Source organism: Vicia villosa, linkage group LG3 (genome assembly GCF_029867415.1).
Source record: "Vicia villosa cultivar HV-30 ecotype Madison, WI linkage group LG3, Vvil1.0, whole genome shotgun sequence".
NCBI classification, from domain to species: Eukaryota; Viridiplantae; Streptophyta; class Magnoliopsida; order Fabales; family Fabaceae; genus Vicia; species Vicia villosa.
Window position 1 is genome coordinate 35,539,960 of NC_081182.1, and position 13,657 is coordinate 35,553,616.

A 13,657-nucleotide genomic window follows, 5' to 3' on the forward strand; every position below is an offset into this window, starting at 1 on the left:
TCTCTATTCGCTAAATAGATGTACATAATTAATTATTTTTTCATTCTTTTAAGTATTGTGTAACGAGTATGGATTACAGCAAGAACCACGGGTCGTTATCTAGTCTCGGGAGACAACTAAATAATATGTAACTTTTATTCTCAGTATGTAATCGTTTAATTATGATTGAAACTCATATTTTTATTTATGTAATCGTTTAAATAAAAAAAACAAATTGCACCTAGGAGGCGTCATCTGAGATGGCTAATTGAAAATCACATACATCTAGAAACCATCTCATTTGACGCCTCCCTTAAAAAAATTCAATGGAGTCGTCATCTCAATTGACTATTGCGTGTTAACGTTTTCTGAACATAGTTATTTACATAATTTTATATAAAACGTAGTTATTTGTGTATTTTTTTCATGGTTATTGAAAAAAATATAAAATAATTCGCAATTATTATCCTCTTCAATTTCTTGCAAATCTTTCTTAGTAAGTTTTAGCATTTTCCCATGAAAAAAATGGTACTATAAATAACGATAGTTTTGAAATGACCCAAATCATAGGTGTACGTTGTTCATAAGCCACACTTATTCGATTCCAAAAGTTCAAATGAAGTTACAACTTAGTGGTTGCTTATACTCCATTAACTTATCGTGCACATTGCATTCACTTTATTCTACAAATTCCCAGTCGTGTTGATCGCTCATTTAGCGTCTTCTTCGCCATTATCGATCAAACTCAATATGCTACACCTTAGCTTAATTAGTGTTTGTGGCCACATAATTATATGGAGAAAACGACAACGTTTCTTGTTAATATATATATCATGATTCATACCTACTACCAAGTCTTTACAACACCATCAAATTTATTAATTATATATAATATTCATCATCATCATTATTAAATTCAAAATTGAGTTCTGGAAGATGCTATTGCTGCATCATTAGTTGGGCGAAACCGTACATATATTGTCATGACATTTTTTTAAGAGTCATATTAAAATTTTAATGTGGAAATCAAATTTTAAAAGTTTACTAGTAAGTCATATTTATTTTTCTAAAAATAAAATCATAAATATTATAAGTTTAAATATTTTATAAATTTGTTTTTGTATTTATTGTAACTAGTTAAAGACTCGTGTGATCGCCCGGATGCATTATTTTTTAAACGATACGAAAAATGTAAAGTAAAGAAGTTTTGACCAAATTGCATATATAAAATGAAAATTAATCATTTGAATTTTTTTTTACTAATAAAATATTAGTAATATGAAAATTAGGTTCTAAATTAAAATAATGATCCAAAAAAAAAGTCTAAGATAGGTCAAGAACGCAATAGCAAAATAAAACCGAGTATTAATATCAATTACATAATATATTGAAATTAAAAAATTATTAATTAATTATCAAGCTTTCTTGCAATTGATTAATCATAGATAAATAAATTTTTTTGTTTTATCCATAGATTCAATAAAGAAAATCAATTATTTTAAGTGGATATAGGGATCAAATTACAATTATAGTTTGCAGTTTCGAAAGAAAAACGGACATCATATATGAAACATAGTATAAATATATATATATATATATATATATATATATATATATATATATATATATATATATATATATATATATATATATATATATATATATATATATATATATATATATATATATATATATATATTTTGATAGAGAATTTGTAACTTTTGAAAAATTGTAAAAATAAAATTAAATAATTAAACAGTTTAAAAAAGTTTAAATCGGTTTATAAAATTCAATTTGGTTAATTGAATTGCTTATAATATATGGTTCAATTTATTAACCATTTAAATGGTTCAATTTTTTTTTATCCAGTGCAATTCAGTTTGGGTATATAATTTAGTTAACTATATTTTTGAACACCGTTCTAGGTATGCTTAAAATGAATATGTATATTTTTTTATAACTTTTAATAATGGACCTTCTAGCATATGGAGATATATTAAGAGACCATAATGTTGCCTTTATTAAATTTTTTTTCAACAAAGTAACTTCTAGTTGCTTAATATTTAAAAAAATATGGATACACTAAGATACATTATTATTCTTTCTCACAACGTTAGTCTTAAGAATGTAGTGTTTGAATTATTGACTTCGTGTTATTTATTATGGTTAAGAGAAATAATATCAAGTTTATATGCTTTAAAAAGGAATCAAATTCTTTCTCCATCATAATGATTATAAAAACTCATTTTGCTACTCGTCTTAGGTAATAAATCGACGCGTTCACATAATTACTCAACAAAGAAACTATGTTCCTTTTAATACTTATAGTGTTAATCCTCCATTTTCTTTGTTGAATGTTTTTTTATGTATGATGTTGTAAGCTTCAATTCCTAATTTACGTTTCACGTAGTGTGTTCTTTATTCATAAAAAAAGAAAGATATTGAAATAAAGTCAAGTTAAATAATAATCATATTGTATTAGTATATACACTAATATAAATTACAAATGTGAATCTTTAAATTAATTTCTAAAAAAAATTAAATAATCATCATATTGTAAATAATAATTTTTCAAGGGGTACGATTTTCCCTTTTATCCCTTTGTATTGATATGATTTATTTTTTAGTTTAGTCCAATCAAATCATTTGTTAAATATTTCCTATACCAATTAGCTGAGTCAGTTGGTATACGTTTGAGACTATCATTAAAATCGACATGATAAAGCCCCCAATTTCTAGAATAGCCCGCTTGAAATTCAAATGTATCAAAAGCTGCCCAGGAAAAGTAACCACGGACATTTACACCAGCATCAATGGCTGCTTTGGTCGCGTTAATATGTGCAGCAATGTAAGCAACTCGATGTTCATCCTTCAATGGATTTGGGGTTTTGAAAGAAGCAATACCATTTTCAGTGATGAAGATTTTAGGATTTTGATAATTTTTCTTAATATAGAGCAAGAAGTCATATAATCCTTCAGGATAGACAAAGTTCAAACCGTATTGATCCATGTAGCCAAGAGTTTTTCCTTCCACGTTATAAACTTCTGACATAGCTAAGGCATCAAAATTGTCACCAAAAACCTTGGTTTTATTTGATTCATGTCTAGCAAAGTGAGAAGTATAATAATTGAGTCCAATAAAGTCTGTACTTCCTTTTAACATTTGTTTATCTTTTTTCGTAAATTTGGGTAGCCTATTCCCCACTAGCTTTCTCATTATTTTTGGATAATTTCCATGGAAAATTGGCTTTAAAACCCATCCCCAATAGAAATCCATTAGTCTTTTAGCAGCAGCCACATCCTCTGGTTTAGAGCTGTAAGGATAATAACTTCCTGATGAAAGAGCAATTCCAATTTCTCCCCCTTGAAGTGCTTGAAATTTTGTTTTGTATAAATTTGATGTTGTAGCATGGGCAATTAGGAAATTATGAAGTATAATATATGCTTCTGTACATATTTTACCCGTAGTTGGACATGCCTCAACAGACATATTATCAATATTGTGCATGTATTGAAATATAGCTGTGACCTCTCCCTCGTTGATTGTAGTCCAATATTTCACCCGATCTCCATATGTTTTGAATAAGAGTTCACTAAAATCCTTGAAATGTCTCACAATGGAGCGATTTAAGAAGCCACCGAGTTTTTGTTGAAGAGCTAGCGGATAGTCAAAGTGCATGATAGTCACAAAAGGCTCAATACCATTTTTTAGCAACTCATTGATCAAATTGTTGTAGAAGTTGATACCTTCTTGGTTTATGCCTCCTTTCAAGGTTCCATTTGGCATTATTCTATTCCAAGATACGGACATTCTATAAGAATTTACTCCAAGCTTCTTTAAAAGTTGTACGTCCTCCTTATATCGCTTATAATGTTCAATCTTTTTGGAAAACTTATCGACATCTAAATACACACCTTTTTTATGTTCAATTATATCATCCCATATACCAAGTCCTCTTCCTCCTTCATTAGAAGCTCCTTCAATCTGAAGGGCAGAAGATCCAGCACCAAACAAAAAGCCAGTTGGAAATGATCCTCGACTCGGAAAACTCGATGAATTTATGAATTTCAATATAGCGTGATATGTATTAGTTGTAGTCTGTTCTCCATTCTGGGAAGAAAGTAAGTAACTAAGTTCAAATTTGTTCTCCAAGGGAAATAAAACTTGTGCATGGGTGAAAATGTTGGAAATCCAAACAAACGACAAGATTGCAAGAACATTTTTAGAAATTCTTAAAGATGACATTATATATATTTTTTGCATCAATAGATAATTATTGAGGTTGATAATAAATCACAATTATTCAGAAGGAAGAGGAAACAAATTTATACTATATTTCTATGTGTATGACAACTTGTAAGATGATAATTACTATTTTTCAAAAGCAGTTAAAAATATTACAGATAAAATATATGATTGTATTCTTTTTAGAGTTATTTATAGACTTTCCAACTAGATAAAGTTGTCCCTAGTTTCATGATCGTCATGAAATTTTCATTGTAATAAATTTCTTGTAAGTACTGGTGCTAATGTGTTATTGTCATTAATAATAATGTTGCACCACATGCATTAATACCTCACCACATTTTAGAATCCATACAAAAAATAGTTTTGCAACATTAACCAAGCATGGTTAAAGTATATTTTTGTCAATTATAACTCTTTATTTGAATTTGAAATGTTACACATAAATAGTGATTCATCTTTGCATAGAAAAAAATTACAATAAAATAAATTTTATCATATTTTGGCCCCTTTAACAAAAATTCCAAATTATGTTTAAAATTATCGTATGTTATGATTATTTATTTTTAGATATCATTTTCCTACTTCCGTAGGATTTAGGTCTAGTCCCCCAAACATATTTGTTTAATTTTGAAAATTTTAATATCAATAGCTATTTTTTAAAATAAATAAATAATTGCTTGATAAATAAATTAAAATATTATTTATAAATGTGTATACATACATAGGAAACATATAGAAAATTTGAATTTAATATTTAAAAAAATTAAATTTAAAAATAATTTATTATTAGATAATAATTAGTATTAAATATTATATGACGTTCTTATTCCACATGTAAGTGAATATTAATTCATTCAATTTGGAATTCAAACCAAGACAAATACTATTCAAATTGTCTATAAATTGGGTGTATTGTTGTTTTACCATAGTGTTTGGTGAAGATCAACATACTGTTTGGTGATTGTGAAAAATATTCTTTGAATTGGGGTGATTTAAAGTACACCATAGGGTTTAGTGTTTGTTTGTACATTAGAAGATTGTAAGGAGTTCTCATTGAATACGCTTATAAAGATCTAAACATAGTGGAAAATTCTCTAAGGAGTAGAGGGACTAGGTCTAGATGTACCCTTGGTTGATAAGGGGAACTAGTATAAATCTTATGTGTATTTTATATTCTTGCTTTTAGTTTTTTGTCCTTTACATTCAAGTTCAGTATAAAAACTATCACTCATTTCTGGATAGTTAAAAGATAAGAAACCTTGCATAAAAATAAGAAATATCCATCAAATGTAATACATCCCCTCTATCAAATTCCCTGGATATACACATCAATTCCACCTAGGAGAACCTTCATTTAGACCTTTGTTACAGCCTACAATGTCCATAACTGGTCCAAAAATCTCCAAGCTCTCGATGACACAAATACTGCACTCCTTCCCGTGATCCAAAGGAATGAGAGGTAGACAGACTCCTCCAGAAATTTGCCATCCTGAGAGGAGAGAAAAGTATGAAGAAGATATTCCTAACTTTTTGCAAAAAACAAACCATGTGTCCACTCAAATATTAGACAGTAAAATCACTTAGTGATTAGAGAAATCTCTAAAGATCCATAACATAACTAGAGATCTAGATGAGCACGTCGAGCATGTGAATGATCGTCTATAATACTACAACATGATGACAAATATGTTAAATGCATGATCTTTACATTAAACTTAATCGAGACAACCCTAGCATGGTACATGTCCCTCCCATACGAAAGCATAAGTTCTTGGTCTGACCTGTGCGAGGCTTTCACTGTAACACCCCATATTTTTCATTTTTAATTTAATTGATATTTAAATTAAATAATTGGAATTGTGTGGTATTTTAATTGAAGCATTAAAGAATTATAAAGAAAGTGTTATTGGGCTTGTGATGTAGTTAGTAGAGGGGGAGGTGTTAAGTGGCATAGGCCTACTAACTATTAATCTATTTTCATAAAATAAAGGGATTTTGTGAAAAAGAAATAGAAAAGACAAAAAGGAAGAAGAAGAGCAAAATAGAGAGGAAGTAGAGAACGTGAAAGTGCGAAAGAACAAGGAAGAGGAAGAACCAAGAAACACCTTCGAGGTAAGGGGGTACTCTTCCAATTATTATTTTTTATTGGGTTGTAGATGGTAATATTGAATTGGGGATATTGTTCGTGTAAATTGTGATGTATGTTAGGTTTTAGGATTTTGAGGTTTTAAGTTCAATTGTATGTTTTGGTGTAATAGAATGTGTATGAATGATTATGGATGTCAACTGAATTTGTGTGATATTAGGAATATGCTAAATGACTGAATTTGGTGAAATTCTGGTGTGAAATTCGTATGGATATGAAATGGTATGAATAGAGGGACTGATATGCTGTCAAAAATGTGATTTTTGATTCTGGGCGCAATGTAACCGGGTAGCAGCCATGATGTAACTGGTTACCGCGTGGAAAAATATTTAAACTGGACAGTTTTGGATTACCTTCCCTGTTGTAACCGGTTACAGGCGGAATTTCAATAATAGCGAATAGGTTGACATAAAGACGTAACCGGGTAACGCTCATGCTGTAACCGGTTACACCTGATGTTGTTTTGAAAAATATTTCTAAAATTCTTATCTTTTGAACCGTGCGTCCGTTTTAAGCGTCGTTTCGAGCGTTGTGTCCGTAATTAAAAATCCTACCTAATTAAATAATATCTTGGGGCAGTAGCCAAACTTATTTTAAAACCTCAATTAAATTATTTTGGTGATATTATGCATTGTTGACATACTTGGCCTTATGTAAAAATGTGGTCGATGTGATTATGATATGGCTATATTGCGATTGTGATGATTGTTGAGATTGATATATGATTAATTATTGAATGATGCTGAGACATGTACATACTTGTTATTGATGATGATGGTGAGTTAAAATGAGACGATGTGGCACATCGGATCGATGAGGTTGTAAGTATGTTATGTGTGTGCATTGATTCATAAATCATATGGTGGCTGAATCCAGAAGATGTGTTGGATCAGTGAGGGCATAATTCCCATTGTGTGGAATTTGTGCCGGTTGGGCCGTATCTTGAAGATGTTGGATCAGTCGGGTGGGTTAATCTCATGTTTGGTACCACATGCATAGTGTCAGTACATTACATATGCATTATTATTATGACATGATTGAATGGTTTCCAGTGTTGTATTCGGTGATGTAATTGCGTTATTGTTGATGAATGTTTTCTTGAAAATTTGAATACATGCAATTGGGTGAATGATAAACTGATGATATATTATTGTTTATGATCTAATAACACTTGTTAATTGTGAATGAGACTCATCCTTTCATGTTGATATTTTTCAAATTAAGGAGTAGCGGCATCTTGAATTGGTGAGAATAACTCATAGGCTAGTACGTAGTTTGTGTCGAGTCATGCTCTGATTTGTAACACTGGGGAACGATAGACTTAGAGTTACTTATGATACTCTATTTTTGCTGTTTTGGATTACGTATTGTTTGGTTTATGTTTTGGTGATGTCTTACGATATGTTGAATGATATTCCACTGTGTTGATCATGTGTTTTGATATTTTGTGGATCGTTCCTAATAAAGCATGACGGATGACTTATGGTTTTCATTATTTTTCTTAATTGTGGCACCCTTATTTTATGTTTACTCTGATTATTATTATAATTGCCGCTGGGGTTTAGAAGGGTGTTACATTCACCACCCCTTTAACCGACAAGAAGAGACAACCAACCACCATGACCATAGTTAGTGGGGTCAAGCAGGTTAAAAAGGAAACCTTGTACAAGTATATTGACCATTTTGCCAAGGTTATAGCAACTATTAGAGGCTCAGATGAAAGCCTAAAATGTTGTATTTTGTAGAAGGACCTCATATCAAATTGTGTATTTCCGGGGAGATATTAGGGCGCAGGGATGCCCATATTCCAAAGTATTTGTAGAGTAGGGTGAAACCGGACATAAAATATGAAGAAAAATGGTTGGCTGACAAAGGTAGTCGGGTACCGAGAAATGTTGGACCTAGCCGACCATTAGACAAAGACTTTGAGCGATCCAAACTAGAAAATGAACATAGACCCCGTTCAAGGTTAGACACATACACTCATTTGAACACTTCACGAGAGAGGATCTTGAAGGAGTGCGCTAATACGGAGTACAAAATGGCCTAGATAAGGAACCCATATTTGTTCTTGAAGGTTACACAAAGTGATGAGTCCAAATACTTCTATTTTTACAAGAGTCGTGACCACAACACCAACGATTGTATTTAGCTAAAGGAGCAATCAAAGGGCTGATAAAAAGGGTTATTTTTTCGAGAACACCGTAGATGACAAGAGGGGCCGAGAGGACTTTCCAAAGAAGAAACAATCCCCTAAGAAGATTTTTTATGCCATGGCTGGGGAAAAAGGCAAAGAGGTGAGTACTGGAGAAGATGAATGGAAAATGGGGGAGCGCTAGCATATGGCTTCCATAACTGGAGACACCCCTAGGGTTTGCAACCCTTTCAAAAGTACAATGAAGAGAAATAATGTTAAGCTGATGAACATCAACAAGTAGCAATGAAGCATTTCTACCACAAGTCCAAAAAGGTCGATTCTTGGATTTTGCGACAACTAAAAGTCGGGAATCCCGAACATAATTTTTCCATTGGTGATAACTGCTATTATTTCCAACTTTAAGGTTTCTAGGATTCGAAATGATGACGGAAACTCCTGTGACATCAAGTACCCATTTCTCTTCGAGAAGATGAGACTGAAGAAAGAGAATGTGTGATACTACGAAGGGTATGATCTACATTCCTTTAACGACATAGTGCCTCGTATTTGGGGGTACACCGAACTAATGGTCGCCTTAGGATAAGGGAGAGATACCAAAACCAATTACACCATATTCATGGTAGTCAAGTGCAGGAGCATCTATCATAGGACTATAAGGGAGACAAGGGTAAAGTTATGGAAATCAACATGGCCTCCATGATCGAACAGCTGAGGGACATGTCTATTTGACCTCCTTCTACTAAAGCACATTGCTCTGACCGAACGAGTAAAAGTGGATAATTAAGGTAAGTAGAGAACAAATGCCACAATTGTGGCCAACTAGCAGTGGCGTGGCCAATAGGTTAAGTTAAATTCAAGTTCTTTTTTTATTAAATAAAAATGATCATTATGTATTATAATTATTTTAATAAAGAAAAAAATTATTTTCTCTAAATGATTTCTTTCCTTTGTGATTATGAAAGGAAACAATGAGTGTGGAGGATGACCAGAGATATCAAAGTCTTATAAAAAAACTCATAGGTGCTGTTACAAGTGCCACAGGCGTATGACCAAAGTAATCAAAACCCCATGTTGCCAACATACATACAAAGAAATAAAGCCTATAAAATAAAAATTAATTGACTCATCCTCTCTTGGTATCTAGGCACTATAGAGGAGGTGATGGGTCCGCCAATACGTCGACCTCGAATCAGATTTTCACCTGGGGACATGGGAATGGATTCAACCCTTATCGAACATGTTAAAAATATTATAAAGGTAGTTATGTTAATTGTGACTTAAATTATAAAAAATTTATCATAAATTTGGTCAAAAGTTACATTAGAAAGAAATATAGAAAAGTTTAAAATATTTAAAAAAAATATTTGTTGTTTTAATTAACTATTTTTAAAGAATCTGATAAACATATATAATAATATATTTAAATAAAATTAAATATTCAAGTATTTTAAAAACATTCATTATTTTTTTTTTCAAATGTTCAAAATAAGTAATAATAATTTCATGATAACTAAAAAATTGTCCAATAATAATATAATTTATTATAAGAAATTTTATTGCATAATATTCATTTTAAAAATATTTAGAAATTAAAATATCTCTATTTATATGAGTTTTTATTTTATTAGTTTATTGATTTTTCAATTGTTTTTAAAAGAGTTAAATGCATGAATGTGAGAATTGATGCCCACTCATATGATTGATAAACTAACCATCAAACAATGGACTTTCAAAATTAGAACGACGAGCTTTGTTAGAAAGATGCATAATTAAATATATATATAGATTAACATAAAAAACTTTGATACTATGTTACTTGTCAAACCGATTTTTATTTAAACATCAAAATCTTTGGAGTATGACATTCAAGATATACATAATCTTTATTGAATAAAACCCCTTCTAGCCGTAAGGGTGTTCGCAGTTCATAAGCTGCACTGAATTGAACCACATAAATAGTGCAATTTAGTTTTTCATAACCACATTAATAAAAGTTCAGTTAACTGGTAAAACAGTTCTAATTCAGATATAAACCAGTTTGTATATATAAGTTGGTTTAAAATCAATTTGTAATTACAAACCAGATTTATATTATAAACCGAATCAATTTGTTTTAAAATTTTACTTCAAAGTATGCGTTTTTAGAATATAGGTTACAACAGTTAGAGCTGGTAAAACGGGTCTGACCAACCGGGACGACCCGAAAGCCCACAACAAATTGCGGGTTTGTACAAAAAAGTTAGAGCCCGTTTATATCTGGGTCTTTAAGCTCGGCCCTTTAAAAGCCTGATGTTTAACCGGGCTAGCCCGTTCATTTAATTTTTTTTAATAAAAATTCTGATAAGTTATATTAATAATTTTCATACTATATTTTAATAACGAATTAACGATTCATGGTTGATTATATATATATATATATATATATATATATATATATATATATATATATATATATATATATATATATATATATATATATATATATATATATATATATATATATATATATATATAATTTACATAATATAGTTTTTCATAGTTAATACATAATACATAGTTCATTTAAATTATCAGTTTAATGCGTATATTTTAGATTAGGAGATCTTATATTATTTTATATGTTTCATACATATTAGCACTTTAGAAATGGAAATATTTTTCAAATTAAGTAGTTCTCTTTTCAATACTTATTTGTCTCAAATTATTTGTCCATTTAAAATATCAATGTAATATTTATTATTTTTTTCACTAACTTATCCTTATTTATTGTATTTTAATTCATTTAAGTACTCCACTACCTATTATTAATAAGGTTATTTTAGTAAATGAGATTCATTTTATCATTGAAATCAACATAATTAATCATTTTCTTAAAAAGTGTGAAAATCTAAAAGATGACACATATTGTGAAACGGATGGAGTATTACTTTATTTCTTTTTCAATATAGTTTTTTCTCTTCAACTTTGCTCTCAGTGAAATTCTGTGTACCTATCTACTATCCAATATTGCCTTCCTCACAGTAAATCATGTTTACTGGTTTCTACATTGGTGTTTTAGAACTCATTTTAATTGTAATCTTTGTCGATTGTCAAGTAGTAAATGCTCCCCCCTAAATTCATATTCTCAAATTAATCAAACTAGTTGACCAATGTATTAAAATAATGAAATAGAATAATACTATTATTTTAGTTTATGATCTATTATTATTTATATTTATTTTTTTAAAAATCATTTTCGGGCTTTTAAGTCTGGCCCGTTAAAAGTCCGAACCCGCCACACGGGCCGACTCGAAGCGGGCCGGGTAGTCTGTTTTGCCACCTCTAACAACAGTCATCAACTTTGCAAAATCCACTGACCTAAATTTCTGGAATCTTATTAAGTTTTGAAAATCTTATTTTTATTTATTCAATTAATATAATATTTATAGTTTATATTATTTTTGTTGCTGATAGACAAACTTTACTAATTACTTAATATATTAAAATTATGAAATTATTAATAAATTATCAAGCTTTCTTGCAATTGATTAATATCAGTAAAAATAAATAAAAGATTTGTTTTATTCTTAGGTTCATTAAAGAAAATCAATTATTTTAAGTGGATATAGAGCTTAAATTACAATTATAATAAGTTTGCAGTTTCGAAAGAAAAACAGACATCATATACTAAACATAGTATAAATCTTTATACATATAAATCTTTATATATATATATATATATATATATATATATATATATATATATATATATATATATATATATATATATATATATATATATATATATATATATATATATATATATATATATATATATATATATATATATATATATATATATATATATATATAAGATAGAGAGTTTGCTTTTAGTTGTAACTTTTGAAAAATTGTAAAAATAAAATTAAATAATTAAATAGTTTAAAAAAGTTTAAACCGATTTATAAAATTCATTTTGGTTAACTGAATTGCTTATAATATATGATTCAATTTAATAATCATTTAAATGATTCAAGTTTTTTTTGTTCAGTGCAGTTCATGATGGGTATATGATTCAGTTAACTATATTTTGCACTATCATCCAATAAAAAACAAGTAATTTGTCACGTCATTAAAAAATTTTAAAGATAAAAGTGTGATGAAATTGATTACATGGTTGTGATTGGTTGATAGTGTAAAACTATTTTACACTGTCAGTGCATCACTCATTTTCTCATATAAATATATTGATATTCATAAATCAATAAATTAAAAAAAAAATCAACTCTTTGATGAAGATCAATAAGAGTGGGTGTAGACATTTCAATTTGAATATGCTAGTTAAGTTTTTGAATGAATATAAATGACTGGTCTAGAGTTTAATCCTTAGCGTCAACATCTATTTGTATTTATGTATTATAAACCAACAACTTAAACAAAAACCAATAAATCATATATTATTGTGAAAAGTTAAGCTTTATGTTGGTTGTTTGAAGAATTTCAACTTGAATTATGGAGAAAAATGTCTACCAACTTTGAAAAAAATTATGTTTTTACACTTAGAAAATTTTTTAAGTGTTGGAACATTTTGACAACCTTGAAATGTCAATTTGATCAATTCATAACTTTCAATCCATGTATTTTTTTAGAATCCATCTCCTATGGCAAAGTAGTAGTATGAAAGATAGTATTCAAATTGATCTTTTGGGCATGAAAAATGGTGACTTGATGAAGAAGTTACAAGTCTTGAAAGTAGGTGCTTGACCTTGAAAGTCCATGTTTGACCAAAAATTTCATCTTTTGAAACTTTTGATTAATTTTCTTGATTAAACTTGATCAAATGGTTTCATTAATCATATTTTCATGATCCTTGACCTTGAAAGTCCATGTTTGACAAAAAATTCCAAAAGTCAAAGTTGATTCTTAGACAATTGACTTTTTACCATTTAAATTGCAATCTTTCCAATATCAATGATTCAAGATTCTCTAGCCAAATGAATGGAATTATTTGAGGTCCTTGAATCTTGTTTTAAGCCAAAAGATCATGCCTTGACCAAAAGTCAACATTTTCAATGAATTAGGTAAAAAACCCTAACTTGTGTACCAGATAAATTTGAAAGTTAATGATCTTCAATTGAAGCACACT

At 29.3% G+C, this 13,657-nt stretch overlaps 1 protein-coding gene across 1 annotated transcript; it reads right to left on the reverse strand.

Annotated features, from left to right (window-relative positions):
* Positions 1 to 2,602: 2,602 nt before the first annotated feature.
* On the reverse strand, positions 2,603 to 4,243 carry LOC131657872 (beta-glucosidase 24-like). Its single transcript, XM_058927222.1, has 2 exons — positions 3,928 to 4,243; positions 2,603 to 3,894 (listed from the first exon to the last, which is right to left on the reverse strand). The coding sequence occupies exons 1-2, from the start codon at positions 4,241 to 4,243 to the stop codon at positions 2,603 to 2,605; spliced, it is 1,608 nt and encodes a 535-aa protein (XP_058783205.1).
* Positions 4,244 to 13,657: the final 9,414 nt, after the last annotated feature.

Excerpts from the sequence above, each read along its gene's own strand:
- LOC131657872 (XM_058927222.1), bottom strand. The coding sequence starts at position 4,243 with ATGCAAAAAATATATATAATGTCATCTTTAAGAATTTCTAAAAATGTT. Across the intron at positions 3,895-3,927 it reads TGAAGGAGGAAGAGGACTTG|GTGTGTATTTAGATGTCGAT; the intron begins GTATATGGGATG and ends AACATAAAAAAG.